The sequence below is a fragment of the Eschrichtius robustus genome, chromosome 7, assembly GCF_028021215.1.
Source record: "Eschrichtius robustus isolate mEscRob2 chromosome 7, mEscRob2.pri, whole genome shotgun sequence".
Taxonomy (NCBI): Eukaryota; Metazoa; Chordata; class Mammalia; order Artiodactyla; family Eschrichtiidae; genus Eschrichtius; species Eschrichtius robustus.
In genome coordinates, this window is record NC_090830.1 from 107516659 (window position 1) to 107532261 (window position 15603).

Sequence of the window (15603 nt, forward strand, 5' to 3'; positions counted from 1 at the left end):
GTTGTTTTCAGCATTCATCAGGTGAATTTGACCAGTCATCTGGGATTGGTTGGGCAAATGTGGTAATCTGTAAATGTGGTGATGACATGAAATCAAAAGGTTTTCAGTTGTAAAAAGCGGACTTTGACCCTGAACAGGCTGTAAAGACAATTCAAAAGGCAAAATAGTTACATAAATGTAGAGGGTCCAGTTTTCCAGTGATGTGGTATTACATTTGCCATTTTCCTTTTTGAAAGTATACTTCTCATGTTTGTATTTGATTCTGCTGTAGTTATTTGCACTAAAAATGACTGTTTCCTTCCTGTCCAGGATCAGGTGTGGTCATTAATATGCCAAACATGCTTAAAAGGTACTCTTCACCCTGCAGCTTTTTGCACTTTGAACCAAGTAAAGTTGTAAAGTAAACAGCAACAACGTAGTCAATGGGGGAGGGCATTTCTTTCTACCTTTGAGCTCAACTCTCTAATCCTCTGGTCCAAGCAACCGCAGTCACAGCCTCCCCGCTGGGAACTCCCTTTACTTAGGTGTGGTCTCCCTCCTCTGACCTTTCCCTCCTTCTTATCACCACTTTCCTGAACAATGTCCCTTTCTTTCAACTAACAACCATAGATTGAGCCACCTCTGGGCGGGAGACAGAAGAGCCCAGCCCTCTGTCCCCACGGTCTGAGCTGTTAGATTCCTGCCTGGGTGTTAGTGACGGCTAAGGGCTTAATGCCTTAACCTATTACACATAGTGATGTTTCAGTTTGAACCAGGACTCTGAGACACACCTTATCCCAGGAGGATGTCTCTCTAATGACACAACTGGGACAACAGGAGAGCCCAGGCCAGGAGGGATTTGTGGGGAGGGGACATTGACTGAACTCTTACTCTCTATTTAATATGTTTACTGTTATAACACCCCTATTATATTATATATTATTATTCCCATTTTCCAGGTGAAAAGCTGAGGCTAAAAAGGATTAAGTAACCTTCTCAAAGACCAAGAGCAAGGGAGTACAGAGCAAGTATTCAAACCCAGGTCTGCCTGATTCCAAAGTTCAGCAAAAATCACCTTTCTGGGGCACTTCTTAAATTATACAACATGGTCCTGTATGCTTAGTCTCCACATAAGACCAACTCTGCTCTTTTTAATTATAACTCACTCTCAGATTACATGAACAATTGTGGGAGCATTCTTTGAAAAATATATAGTATCAGTACGGTACCAAACATGACTGAGTCAGTGTGAAATTCAAGTTTGGACCTGGAAACATGTAATAGCATGAAATACTGACAGTAATATTCTGTAGGGCCTCACTGGGGTTTCTGACTAGTAAATTAGCTGCTTTTTAGTTAAAAAAAAAAAAAAGTCGAGGAAAAATATAGAACACAGACTAAGCTAGAATGTTTTACTGGCCAGTAAATAACACAGGAAAAAAAAAAAGGAAGGTGTGGCCTGCTGTTCCTCCCTCCTCCTAGGCAAACATGGAGGTGTAGCTCTAGACTAGGCCTTTCTGCTGTGAGCTTGGATAAGTGACTTCACCTCTCTGGGCCTCTTACCTGAGGGACTAGAGATATGGCCTCTCCATCTTACTTGCCCAGTAAACCTTTCTGATGTGGGGGCTGGGGAGGGGAAAGGAGGAGGCTTCTCCACTGATGTCTGTGTCCTGACACATTGCAGGGGGAGAGGCTCAGCCGACGGGGCTCACGGAACTTGTGGCCAGCACTGGCTACCTAATTTCTGGGGCCCAGTGTAAAATGAAAATGCATGGCTACTAGTTCAAAATTACTGAGAATCTTAAGACTGCAACAGCAGACATTAAACCAAGCATGGGGCCCTGTGAGACTGCACAGCACAGGCCCAGGAAACTCAGTGGCCTCTGCTGTGTATTCCCTACACCGTGGGGAGGGTTGAAATCTGGAGGAGATCTGGGGCCCCCAGTTAGCCTGCTGGGAGGCAGAGACGCCCCTGGGATAACGAGCTCCTTTCTCAGGAAAGTGGCCAACGGGGAAGCACCGCTCATCAAGGACATGCAATACATCCCTTAAGCTGGCTTCCGTGCCTTGCTGTGCAAATGAGCATTGAAACAAGCCATGCTGGACTGAGGGACTACGGCCTGTTTGGGGGCCTAGACCATGATGCTGTAAAAGGGTTGTGAAAACACCTGAGTGGAAAATCAGCCTGCAGATATAGCTGCTGATGGATGACCTTTCAGAAGGGAGGTGAGACAGGACAGGTAGGAGAAGGCGGGTTAAACAAGGAGCAGCAATGGCTGGAGGGAGGAGTTGTTGGGAGCAGACAGTCCTCAGCTGTGGAGCGAGGTACAGGCGTGGGAAGGAAGACAAGCTGCCCACTGAGGGATGTAGAACCGGGGATGGGAACACATGAGCCAGCAAGAGGCTCAGCCCACAGCAGGAGGTGTGCTTCTCTGAGGGAGGGTTTCTACCGCAGACCAGGGGACCTGTGCTCCAACGTCAGAGCCCGGCACAAAAGCTGCTTCGTTACAGCGTGCTGGGGAGCCTTGAGGTCAGTGGGACCTAGCGGACAGTCAGCTGGAGCGCGCTTCAGGGTTCACGGCTCCCTTGATCTGGAGGCAGGACTTGGATGGGGGCTGGAATTCCACCCAATCTGCAGGGGGGGCCCATTTCTGGAGCAACAGGTGTGCCATCCTCTTAACCTCTAATTGTGTGCTTGGTCTCTGGAGGCTTAGGAAGCTGAGCAGGTACATGGAATGAGAAAACTAAAGCTGTTTCTGAGAGCTTAGACATCAACACATGAGGGAGCAAATAGAGAGATGCAGGGTCACCTTAAAGAAGCAGAATGGTCTGAGGTCAGTGAGATTTAAGGGGACCTGACAGATCCAAATCACAAAGCAAGAGACACAATGTGTCTGATGGGGAGGCAGTGGCAGCCCCTGTGACCACTAAGCTACAGAATCGGAGTCTGACTGACTTTTTATCCTAACTCTAGTGGTGTCCACTCAAGTTGCCCAGTCTACTTAGAGAGGTAGAAACATACTATTCTAGGGCAACCTGATGTCTGGAAATCTTTTCCTGCTCTCATTTCTCTACCCAGGAGAGAACAACTTATGCTTCAGTGGTGCATGGAGTTCCTGGAATCTAGTTTTGTTTGACACTAAAAATTCTTTTTCCAAAAACAACTCATTGAAATATAGGCTCAAGCACTTCTGAACTTTCCCCCTTGGCAACCCCTGACCCAAATCATCCCAGACAGAGGAAAATCAGTCCAGCAAGCAGAGGCCACATCAATTGCAAAGATATGTATTATAAATACATACTGTCACTATAAGCACATACAAGTGAATCTGTGCTTCTTGTTCTACACAGAATTCATTCCACTTGGTCTGGATCAGAGTTTCCCAACTGCAGCACTATTGACATTTTGGGCCAGATAATACTTTGCTGTAAGGATTGCTCTGCACAATTCAGGATGTTTAGCAGTACCCCTGGCATCTACCTACGAGGTGCGAGCAGCACCCCCTCCCCAAGTGGGATAGTCAAATGTCCCCTGGAGGGCAAAATTGTCCCTCGTGGAGAACCACTGATCTAAATGATGCAGCTATGTCTTGGGGGAGGGCAGAAGAAGATAACTTCTACGGGGTTTATTAAAAAGCCAAAGAAAGCCATCCAGTGTTTCAATATCTCTATAACAAGCTATTATTTCATTTCTTTTTTTTTCTTATTCATGTTTTCTTTAACAAGCCTAGATTCCTTCATGTCATTGCATGAGGGCAATAGTAAGATCCTCTTTGAAAATGCACCAAACAAGTAAATTCTCCACAGAACAGATGAGGTTAATCATTTGTGGGGGAAAACCAAGAGACTGTAAATGTGTGCCTAAAGCATTTGGTACCAGCCCAATCTCCTCCCATCCAGTGACGTAAGAGACATGGCTAGAATGTAATTGTGGTTCAGTTCTTGGAAACCGAATTAACTGTATCATAGCCACTTTGGGGACAGGTTGCACGAAGAGGGAGGAATTGTTCAGCCACAGCACACATTGTTTGGGTGATTATTGGATCCAGAAGAGAGGGTGCCTTGAATATGTGGACTCTGGTTTAGCGTTTTCCTGGCAGACCCATGCCCAGAGTGGATGAGAAAGAGTGCCTTGAGTTTTCCTAGCTGATGGTCCTGAAATCCACAAACACTAAGCAAATTTCTAAAGTGGCTCCCATGTAGCTGGCCCATGAGAAGACAGAGACCTTGTCTGAGAATTGCATCCATTGGTACAACACAATATAGCCTAGTTGAGCAGGTTCTCAGCTGACATAAGGCAGGTAGGCAGTGTGAGGAGAATAGGAAACCATACTTCCTGGGAAGTCTATCTTATCTCTACCATTAGATGCTATGCCTCCTCTTGCCCTCCCACCTCAGCACTGGCCTCTGATCTAAACTTATAAAAGAATGAGAAGAGAGATGCCCAAGACACACTTGTATTCAGGATGTGCTCTATCCACCCACCGTGAGCCCCTGGGAAGCTTCCTGCTCTGCTTGCCCTCCAGTTAAAGGGGGTTGGATCTTCTACCATGAGGAGGAAGAGAGATAATATATGGTCATTCATGAAGGGTGGGTTAAAAGTACTGATTGTTGTGTTTACTTTTTATTTACTTGTTATACTGACCATGTGACAAATATTCTGGGCACTTTAGCCCATGTCTTCACAACAAGCCTGTGAGGAAGAGATCTCTAGTTTTATTTGACAGTTGAGGAAACTGAGGCTTAGAGAAGTTGAGTGACTTCATCAGGACCCATAGCTAGTAATTGGCAATCGGAATCCTGCCCTTTTGGGTACCAATTGCTTTGTCCTTCTAAATACATCATAGCTACCTTCTAGATGATGCATCTGGATGCTGTCTAGATGAATCCTCTGTCCCCAGTGTTCTGAGTTGGGCAGTTTTCAAAAACTTTGTAAGAAAAGAGTTTGAAAATATTTTGAAAACTGTCTCAAACAAGTTGATAATTCCGTCAGGAAATATTTCCTGAGGGTCATGGGACGAAATGGTAGCCTTAGAGGATGTAACATTTCAAGCATGGTCTTCATGGCTAAAGGATCACACAACATCAGAGTTGAGAGGGACTTTGAGAATTGTCAGATCCAAACTCCTCATTTTGTAGCCGGGGGACACAATGTGATGAGGACCTAACTAGGATGGTGTGGTAGAAAAGGAAAGAAAAGGGCATATATGGAAGCATCATGAAAGAAAGACTAGAGGTTGTGTTAGGTGAGTGGAGGTACAGAGGAAAGGATGCATCAGACTTAGAGTTGATGATGACACCATTGACAGAAACAGGGAGGACCAGAGAGGGATCTAGTGGCAGAAAGGTGAAAAGAAGATAAATTTGTTTCTGAAGAACTGAACTTGAAAAGTCAAGTAACTGGAAATGCCAATTGAGGATTCCAAGACCTGAGAAGAAAAATCATGTCCCAGGATCTGTCAAATAGGATCTCCAAGTGAGACCCCTAGCCGTGAGACCCAGACACCCATGGCAGGGCTCTGTCATGCTCAACAGTTTATTAGCCACTTAGATTAGGGCAGAGAAGGGATGTTTGTCACGTCACAGTCCATGCAAAGCTAAATGCCACAGATGTCAGAAGCAACAGGTAAAATAGACAAAATAGCTAAAAAGAAGAACTGAAACTGACATAAAATTTATCAAGGATCAATGTAAAGTACTATGTTTCTGTTCGGAAAATCAATTGCACACCTATAGAATTAATAAGAATAACAATAAGATATTAAATAACCACCATTTTTCAATCCAATAATTACTATGTGCCAGGATCACTCTAATCCTTACAACAGCCCTGTGGGATCGGTGCTGTTATTATCTCTATCTTTTCAGCTGAAGTAGCCAGGACCAGGGAATTTAAGTAAACTTTCCTAAACTCACACATATGTTAGTTTGACTGAAAAATACCATACTCTTCAACCAACAATATAAGGATTAGGGAGACTTGGCTTGACCACACCTGTGTCAAAGACTTTTTCCATTTGTAAAAATAAGTGAGCATGTGTTTGTGGGAGCTACAAAGAAAAATACACACACACAGACGATGAGTCATCTGGGAGGTTATCAAAAATATAAAAACGTAAAATTTCCTTTACAAACTAGTTTCACTAACTTGAAAGGAATATAGTCATTGTGATTCAGGACTGTAAATGTTGAAACGTTTACCTAGAAGTGTAATATTTTTATGAATAGGAATACTTACTGTGGAAGGATTGAGACCTCAGGTCTGAGCTGCGTTTCTGACGATATCGTTACCTTATAAAATCCAGGGAAAATCATGGCTAAGAATCAACTAAAAGATCCTGAGAGTTTTTGGATTCCCATTAACAGAGAAATCGACTTCATGTAGTGCCCCAAGGGGAGATAAAAAGCAAGAATCTGTGCTCACACATTTCTGTGGTCACATACAACTTAGCCACTTCACCTTTCTCAATTCCTCTGCAGTAGAAACTCTCAGGCTGACTACTCATCCCCAGCTGTCCATCTGGGAAGGTCCACCTGGAACCTTCTCTTTCTCCTTCATTTTGAGAATCTTTTTTTTTTTTTTTTTCCAATCATGCCTGCCCTCTTTTCCTTAGTTGACTCTACTTTCCCTCCCTCCTGGTCACTCATTCTGCCTCTAGTCTCTTTCCAGCCCTGGGAATATACCCCCTAGATCAGGGTCATCCTTTTTACTCCCCCTTGATGGACACTCACTATCTCTCTATTTTTTCTGGCTAAGAATTTAAGCAAATTATCATATAAACTTTGATAAACCTAAGAGTATGAACACAGCTCTTCACTTATACTGTCATCTGATGCCAAATAATTGCACAGTCGGCAACATTCTGAATTGGTGATAACCTGTCAGGACAGAGGATACAAACCACAGGGATCAAGTATTCATTGACCTATTCCTCGCCATCCCATCTAATTACAGAAAAGATTTAAAATGGTGCTTCAAGTTCATTGTGTTTACAATTTCATTTCTTTGAAAAGTTCCACATCGACAGTGCACATTTTATCAAAACAGGCCAATTCTGTAAAAACAACTCAGTAACCAAGTAGAAAAAAAAAAGTTACTTTTGCCTGAGCAGACGAATGTAGTATATGATTATCCACAATATGGTTTTGGTTTTCTACCCTCTAATCTAGTGTTGTATGTTGTCTATCGACTGCTCTGTGACAAAGCTGGACTTTGTCCCCGAGGGAAGGATCATAAAGTGATTTAGGTTCTATTGCCTCTCTTTATTTAAATTCCCATCTGGATATCCTGAAAGAGGTTCTAAGACTTAGTATAGGCCTAGGTTATGGAATATCTCTGAAAAAGACCTTCTAAACCCTCTTGCTCATTTGAGAGAAACCTTAATATCCATGCCTTGTTAGTTTCTTTGGCATGTCTTTCCTTCCCTCTCCCTTTTCACTGCTCTGCCCCAAGTCCAGGAATGCAGCACTAGAGGCTTGGGTTACTTAACCGCCCCTCCTACTGAGCATCCCTGTCTCCAGGTTCCGCCCACTCCGGTCCATCCTGCCAACCTCCCTTAAGCCCATTGGCATGACATCTGTAACTGTATAAACCGTTCTCCAGCCCTCCGTGGTTAGAGCCCTCACTGTCCTTTGTGATCTGGCCCCACCCTATGCATCCAACCTTTTGAGGACCTTCTGGTCCCACACATCTCTTCTACAGCCTCTGTTGGGCAGAAGACTCTCCTTGTCATCCTACAAATGGACCTAGTCTAGTCCAGCTCCCAGCGTCAGCTTCTGTCCTTCTTCCCTCCCAGCACATCAGGCTTTCCCTCCAATTCTCCAACTTCTTTTATCTTACCTGCCTCTCAAAGCCTAGCTCTTTATTTATTTATTTTTTTATTGAGGTAACATTGGTTTATAACATTATGTACATTTCACTTTTACAACATTGTATTTCTACTTCTGTATGTACCATAGTGTGCTCACCACCAAAAATCTAGTTTCCATCCATCACCATACACTTGACCTCCTTTACCCATTTCACCCTCTGCCCTCTGCCTCTTCACTTCCGGTAACCACTACTCCATTCTCAATATCTACATGTTCGTTTTTATTTGATTTGGTTTGTTCATTTACTTTGACAAAGCTTAGCACTTGAAGCATCTTGTCTGTTAAAACCTCTCCAGCTACTCCAATTCACTTCTTATACTCATTGAGTCACTTACTACTTGCACTGTTTTACCTGCCCCCCTCCCATGACGGTGTAGCAATGTGAGACCAAGGGCAAGACTGAAGAAGCTTTTTGTCTCCTTATCAACACACCCTTGAAAGGGCTGACCGCGGCCATGCTGCCTCTTGATTCCAGACCAGCAGTTCGTTTCAAACTATCATTTACCAAGTGCCTACCAGGTATATGACCCATATTCTAACTGTGAAGGGCTGTCCCTCTGCCATTCCCAGACTAATTTCTCTTAAATTCTGTCTCAAAAGCTCTGATTCTCTAGCTCCTTATCATTTGTGATAACTTCCTGGCTACACGTGTCACATCACCCTGTGAAAAACTGAAGTTCAAGTGGTAGCTGAAATTTAAAACACTCATTGAACACTTAAAAGTTCCAGTCTCAAAAAGCCATGATGTTGTCACAATGAGACAAAAAGAAAATCTTCAAAATAAAATTTGGGAAGTCTTTTCTTCTATAGGTCAGAGGAGTTTCTTGATTCTTTCCCCTTGGGCCACTTCTGGTTTATTTATTCTTTCTAAGTGGCTTTTTATAGATAATTGTTACTCTGACATGAAGACACTGGAAAAACAGATCTAATCTCCCCAAAACACTTGTGACATACAGCCACAAAATAAATGAGATAGTAAAACTACAACGAATACAAATTATTACAACAATCTTTAACATTAAATAGTAATCCACAATGAAATATTTGAGTACTCAGATTAGACCAAACTTTTTTTAGAAAAGCTTGCTGTGTTCAGACTCTCCAAGCTGACCATTGGTAGAATCTAAGCCCTTGGCTTTTCTTTTTTATTTTCTCTTCAAAGCTTTACACTTCAATCCATCACTGGCAAAGCCAGCTAGAATAAGCTCACTAGTTCCTACACATTTCTTTAAAAATGCAAGTCCCCTTCCCTATAGCAATTGACACCCCACTGCCTTACAGCTAGCAAAGTATTCCAGGATTTCAGTATTTCTGAGATGCAATAGATCATTGAAAAAAAAAAAAAAAAGGAGGAGAAGGAAAAGTATTGGATGGCGAAAATCTTACCTCAACTTCTGACTGGCGGGGACAGTTATTTTATTAAGCTTATCCATTCTTTTTGGTAACTATACGAACCACAGATCACTGTCCGGTGGTCACGTCAGCAGTCCCTGGCTGTCCTGGGGAGTAGCATGGTAAGACTTTGATCTCAAGAGTCCTAGTCACTTGAGTCTGATTTCTGAGAGTGCAGGTTGCTGGCAAACACCCCTGCAAGAGGGAGAAGTAAAACTTGCTAGAGCACGTAGTCAAGTTTCATGTTTCTACATAGTCATGTGATCTGGGTAGCCAGCCAGCTTGGCTGATTACTCCACGTTGTGTAAACTTTAATAGTGAAACCTATTGGACATGCAAATTTCTTTCCAGCTGCTTTCTTCTGTAACCAGATTTATAACCAGGTCAGGGCAAGCTTCTGGCTGGTCACTACTTCCTGTTGTCCTGAACACATATAGTCCTTGTTTTCAGCAGGTGTCATGCTGTCCCCTTCCTGAGCTCAAGGAAAAGCAGAATAATCAATTCCATCTGAAAGTCTCTTTGGGACTTTCTGCTCATTTGCATAAAGTCATGGATAAACGTTTCCACTTAAAGGATCGTTATACGAAAATGGCATTTTGGTATAGTTTCTCCTCACTCCCCTCCCCCAAATGTTTTTAAATAAATATCAAGATGACAGTGACACAGTGGTAGCAGTTTACTTTGAGAGTTAGAATTCAGTTTTCCTGAAGATCTGTGTAAAATGGGAAGACAATTCTCTAGGCAAGGTCATTAGGGATAGAGACAGATAGGAGATCTGGAAAAGGGGAGAGGATCTCCATTGTACAGCATGGCCTCTTTATCAGGTTGATGGTGTCAGGAGTTGTGCTGATAGCCAGATGCTTTCAAACAAAATCAACATGCACTCAAAGGTCAGCTAAGAACAAATTTAACAACCTCCCAACAATGCAGTTCTGACATCAGGCCATCCAGAAGTCCCCTTAAAAGCAGGGTGCCACTCTCCTCACTGCCTTTTGTCCCCTCCTGGCCTCATCCACTGCTCACCTCCATCCCCTCACCAGACCTAGTGATGGGCCAGTGAGGAGGGGGAGGAGGAGGAGGAGGAGGGGAAGGAGGGGAAGGGGGAGGAGGGAAGGGGAGAAGGAGGGGGAGGAAGGTGAGAGGCAACAGCAGCAATGGCAGAGATGGATGTAGTAGATGGATTCCTTTCCTCCTGTGCCTCTTCTTTGTACAAACAGAGGTTCTGTATTTCTCCAGGTAAATCTTGATTATTCACATTCATATACCGTCTCTGAATTTCTAGTTTAACCAGATGGTCAGGAGCAGAATCCACAGGGCTATTGAAGGGTGGGGCCCTTCTGCTCGGCCAAACCCCTGAATTGGCCAGGCCAGCGAGAAAGTTCATCTTTCATGAGAAAAATGTAAGTGCTTGGCTCTTCCAACTGTTTATTTTCCCCAAACAGGAAGTTCAATTTTCTTGCAATTTATCTTGAAAGAGTTCTAGACCTTCGCCCCTCAGCTCCTCACAGTTCTTAACAGAAAGGAACTAGTAGACCAGGAGAGTGAAGGCACGTAGAATGTCATCAGGATCGGGAAAATCAAGCTCCACTGAATGGGGCGATAATCAGCTTGTTCCTTCTAGATTACTGTAAAGTGCACACCATCGGCTACTTGGCTTTTCTCTCAACCAACAACTCTGTTCAGCACCTGGGCTGCGAACTTATTATTTCCCCAGAGAAAAAGACCAAGGGCAAGAGTTACACTTCTGCTTTTTCTTTTTACAGCCACTTGTCTTTCTTCTTTTTACTGTGTCTAGTCTGACATGATAAAAATGAGAGTCTGCTTTTCCATACTGGACATTTTACCCCATGTGGAACATAGTGTGATAGCCATGATGTTCCAGGCTGCCACTACTTGGTCAATGCAAACATGGAAATTGAGGACACCAAATTTTAGCCTATGACTTGTGAAAAGAATAAGACCACACAACATGGTTTCCACAGCACATGGAGATCAACATACCATGATAAACACTCAGTCTCGATCTACACAGCACAGTGAACATGACAATTAATTAATTACTAGATTAACAAATGAAAAATGGATAATACCAACCTTAAAGAAAATGTGGAACTCCTGTACACTGCTGATAAAAATATAACTAGGTACAACCACTTTGGAAACAGCTTGGTATCACCTAATACACTTGATGACATACATACCTATGACCCAGCATGAGGTCATACATAACATAGCACTGTGTCAGAACACTAAAAATATACCATGTACACCAAGTCATGTGCAAGAATTGTCATTGAAGCACCATTTCTAATAGAAAACAAGATAACACTTGGAACAACCCAATTGCCCCTCAACAGGAAAACAGATAAATTAATTGTGGCATATTCATGCAGTGGAGTACTATTCAACAGTGAAAATGATTGAATAAAATTGATCAGTATGGATAAATAACAAAAATAATCTGAGCAATAAAGGCAAGTTAAAAAAGATCATACACCATGATTCCAGTTATATTTAGGTTAAAGACATGTAAAACTAATTTATTATTTAGGGCATATACATATATGGTCAAACCAAGGGAGGGAATGATAAATATAAAATTCAGGTGAATGGAACTAAGGAGTGGGATTGCAGTGAAGGGGCACATAGGACTTCAAAGGCAATGGTAGTGTCCTATTTCTTAAGTTGAGTGGTGGGTATATAGGTACTTATTGTAGATATTAAATATTTAACAAAAATATATAAAATAAGATCTGGTCTAAAGCTATGGGGCAAAGCCAGGACAGTCCGCCTAAGTCTCAGTTAGCTCTGTGAAATGATGAGGCTTGAGAACAAGAAGACATTATACTGGAGTTTGGGGATGAGACCAACCAGCTCTGGTTTCTCTTGGGTGCTTTTCCTTGCATCCATTAATGACAACCAACAACAACATGCTTTTTCAATGCTTTTATGTTCGTGTACTATGACACCATTCATTTTTTTTCTTTTAATTAATTAATTTCTTTGGCTGTACCGGGTCTTAGTTGTGGCACGCGGGATCATCGTTGTGGCGTGCAGGTTCTTAGTTGTCGGATGTGGGATCTAGTTCCCTGACCAGGGATGGAACCCGGGCCCCCTGCGTTGGGAGCGCGGAGTCTTAACCACTGGACCACCAGGGTAGTCCCGACACCATTCATTATACATGTGAAAAAACTGATTCATAGGGAAGTTAAGTAACTGGCCCAAAGTTACACCACTCATCAATGTTGGGATTCAAACCCAAGCTTGTTTTCATAGTCTAAGCTGACAATCACAGGGTTTTGCCATCACAAGAGATACCTGTGCTTCGGCAGTGGGCCCTGCCCTGACATCAAGGCACCAACTTAACCAAGGGTTTGGGTGAATCACTTAATCTCCCTGGCCTCAACTTCTCATCTTTAGAGGATGAGAAAGGGTATTCAAGAAGGGCTCAGACTCCTTCTGACCTGGCATCTGGACATTGGCCCATGTGCACAGAAATTGGATTCCGCGAGCAGAAACACTCTCACAGCTTCCAGAAGAGATGCCTTTGGTGGTCTGTGCTAGATTGCTTCCCAAAGTGAGGCTAGGTGGTTGTGTCAGTTTACAGACCTTTGGAAGTAGTCCAAGTCCTCACTGAAACTGGAAGGTGAGCCACGGTTCACCCTCTCTGCTCTGCCACCCACCTGCTCATGGCTCTTCCCCTGCCAGGGCTGGTTTAGGCAAATTGCCAAAGGAAGTAGGCGAAGCGTGGCATGGATACTATGCAGTATGCTTCTATTGTTCTCATCATAACCTACTCCCAGGAAGGTCAGCCTCACAACAACTCTATGAGGGGGGTACTCTTATCATTCACGATGTGAAGTCCGAGCCTCAGAAAGGTGACAGCACTTACCTAAGGCCACCTATTCTTCCTGATCCCTGAGCCAGGGCCCTTTAACCCCCAAGCCATTCACTCTCTTTTCCCTGTGCTGGCCCCCATTCTTGGGATGGGGGTGGGGAGGCTGTCCTGCGGGAACAGTGGCCCTGGCAGCTTTCTGGCACATGCAGGCCAAAGTAGCAGGAGCTTGCTGTTGGTCAAGCCCATGCCTGGTTAATTGGCCAGTGCCAGTTAAGGGCCCAGATGGAGGAAGGTTTGGGAGGAAGTTAGGAAGCCTGGGTAAACCACTGGAGAAAAATAGCAGAAGAGGCCAGAGAGAGGCCAAGAGAGAACAGGAACTGAGGCAGATGCTGCTAGTGGTCTATCTGTTCTCCTTTGCGGGGAGGGGGCAGGAAGGGAGGAAGAAGGAAGGAGACGACACAGCTGTGACTTGAACAAATCGGCAAAGCCTCTTTTAAGCTCGAGGCTTCACTTTCTGTGAGATGAATCAGTTCCCTATTTCATCTGTTCAGTAAACTCAATATTCTGTATATGAAATTGGCCTGGAGTGCAGTATCTGTATTACGAGGAGAAGAGCTTAGAAGAAAACAGTTCAAGTATCAGTCCAAGTCCTTGGCTGGTAAGAACATTACCATAGCCTGTTGTCAGGACAGACGACTCCTGGCCTTTGTCTCATCTTCACCTCCTCCCTTGCCTTCAGCCCTCAGAGCCGGTCTTCAAGCAAGACTCTCCTTTATAATATTTCCACCCTCGCCCTGTTCTCACTCCAGCCTAGATCCTCACCTGGAACACTGCTCAGTCTCCTGCTTCTTCTCTGCAGCTAGATCCACGCCCACTCTCATTCCCAGGCCATGTTCCCAACTGCTGACTCTCAAGAAGGATTTCAGAGGTTTTTCCTTTCTTCTAGAACCAAGTATGAATGTCATTCATGCCCCTGTCATTGAGTCTCACCTTGGGGCTCCATCTTATTCCTCACTAATTCCCAGCACGTGACCATCCCTTTGGTCAGACTGGTTCTCAAACACCCATTCTCCTCATCAGTCACACAGCCCAGCCACCAGCCAGAAATAGTTCTCCAAAGATGGGGTAGGAGGCAAATACATGGGGTCCTAGACGGTCAGGAGGCCAGGTCTTCCCTGTTAGTCAGGGCCACGATGAAGCCAGAGAGCAGGCAAGGGTGGAGAGGCAGAGTGCTCTGTCCAAGGAATGGGAGCGTCAGAGAAGTAGAAAGCCAAGATAAGGTTCATGGCCTCCAGGGGTTGAGGTCCTGGAGGCCAGGAGAAGCCCTTGATAGCAGATGCTGTGGCTGTTGATGACAAATTTCTGTTACCTTTTATCTGGTGGAGCGCCACTGGTCTCCTAGTCCTCCTACCCAGAAAGTCCATCTAGATTCAGAGGGCCCCCAACTAAAGCAGACTTGAGCAAATCGGGAGATGGTCCAAGTTCTTGGGTAGAATGACTCAGTGTCACGAATGCCATTATCTCCAATTTAATATATAAGTTTAATGTGATGCCGATAAAAATAGCAATAAGATCCTCTCCTCCAACGACACCTGAGGGAAGTAGATTCTAAAGTTCCTCTCTCTATAAAAACAAGCAAGAATTGCCAAGAAATCTCTGACAAAGAAGATCAAGGGAGTGGAAGGAGATAGACCTCTCAGATTTAAAGCATGCTATGAAGCCTCTCTAATAAACACGGCATGGTATTTCTGCATGACCAACAGAACTAAAGAGAAAGTGCAGAAATAAACAGAAGAATTTAAGGAGATTAAATGCTATGAATGTGGCATATCTAATGGGAGAAAGATGGACTTTTTAATAAGCAGGGCAATTGCAAAGCCACTGGGGAAGAGATAAAATTTAGATTCATACCTCAAACCATTCAACAGCAAAAACTCCCAATGGATCAGTGCTCTAACTATAAAAATGAAGCCATAGCTGTACCAGAAGTAGACACAGTTAAATTCCTTCATAACCCTATCTATGACTTAAGATCCAGAAGCAATCAAAGAAAAGATTGATAAATTTAACTAGAAAAACATCAAGAACTTTTTTGTGGCAAAAAACCATTACAAACATCATCAAAAGACAAAGGACAAATTGGGAGTAAAGAGTTGCATCATGTATCACAGATAAAAGGCTAATCTCCCGAATAGATAAAGAGCTCCTAAAAATTGAGACGGAAAAAAAAAATGACCATGAAAAGCCTTTAAATGGTCTTTAAATGGATGGAAATATGCTCAATCAATCTCGTATTAAGAGAAAGGTTATAACCAGGCCAAAGAACATACGCATGTTTACGTACCAGATCAGCAAAAATCTGCAAGTCTGATGATAGGATGCTCTTAGGAAACAGGCAGTCTTTGCTAACAACACGTTACAATCCCATGGAGGGGAACTGGCAATATTTAACAAAATAAATGAATTGACCTTGTAATCCAGCAATGTCACTTCTAGAACCCTCTCCTGAAGATACACTTTCA

The 15603-nt window shown here is 43.5% G+C and overlaps 1 protein-coding gene across 1 annotated transcript in view; it reads right to left on the reverse strand.

Moving 5' to 3' along the window:
* BLNK (B cell linker) overlaps nucleotides 1-9422 on the reverse strand; it is a 79894-nt gene extending 70472 nt beyond the window's left edge. The window contains exon 1 of the mRNA XM_068548282.1: nucleotides 9238-9422. Coding sequence (XP_068404383.1) covers nucleotides 9238-9284 — 47 coding nt within the window. The 5' untranslated portion in view covers nucleotides 9285-9422. The remainder of the gene's footprint in view (nucleotides 1-9237) is intronic.
* Nucleotides 9423-15603: the final 6181 nt, after the last annotated feature.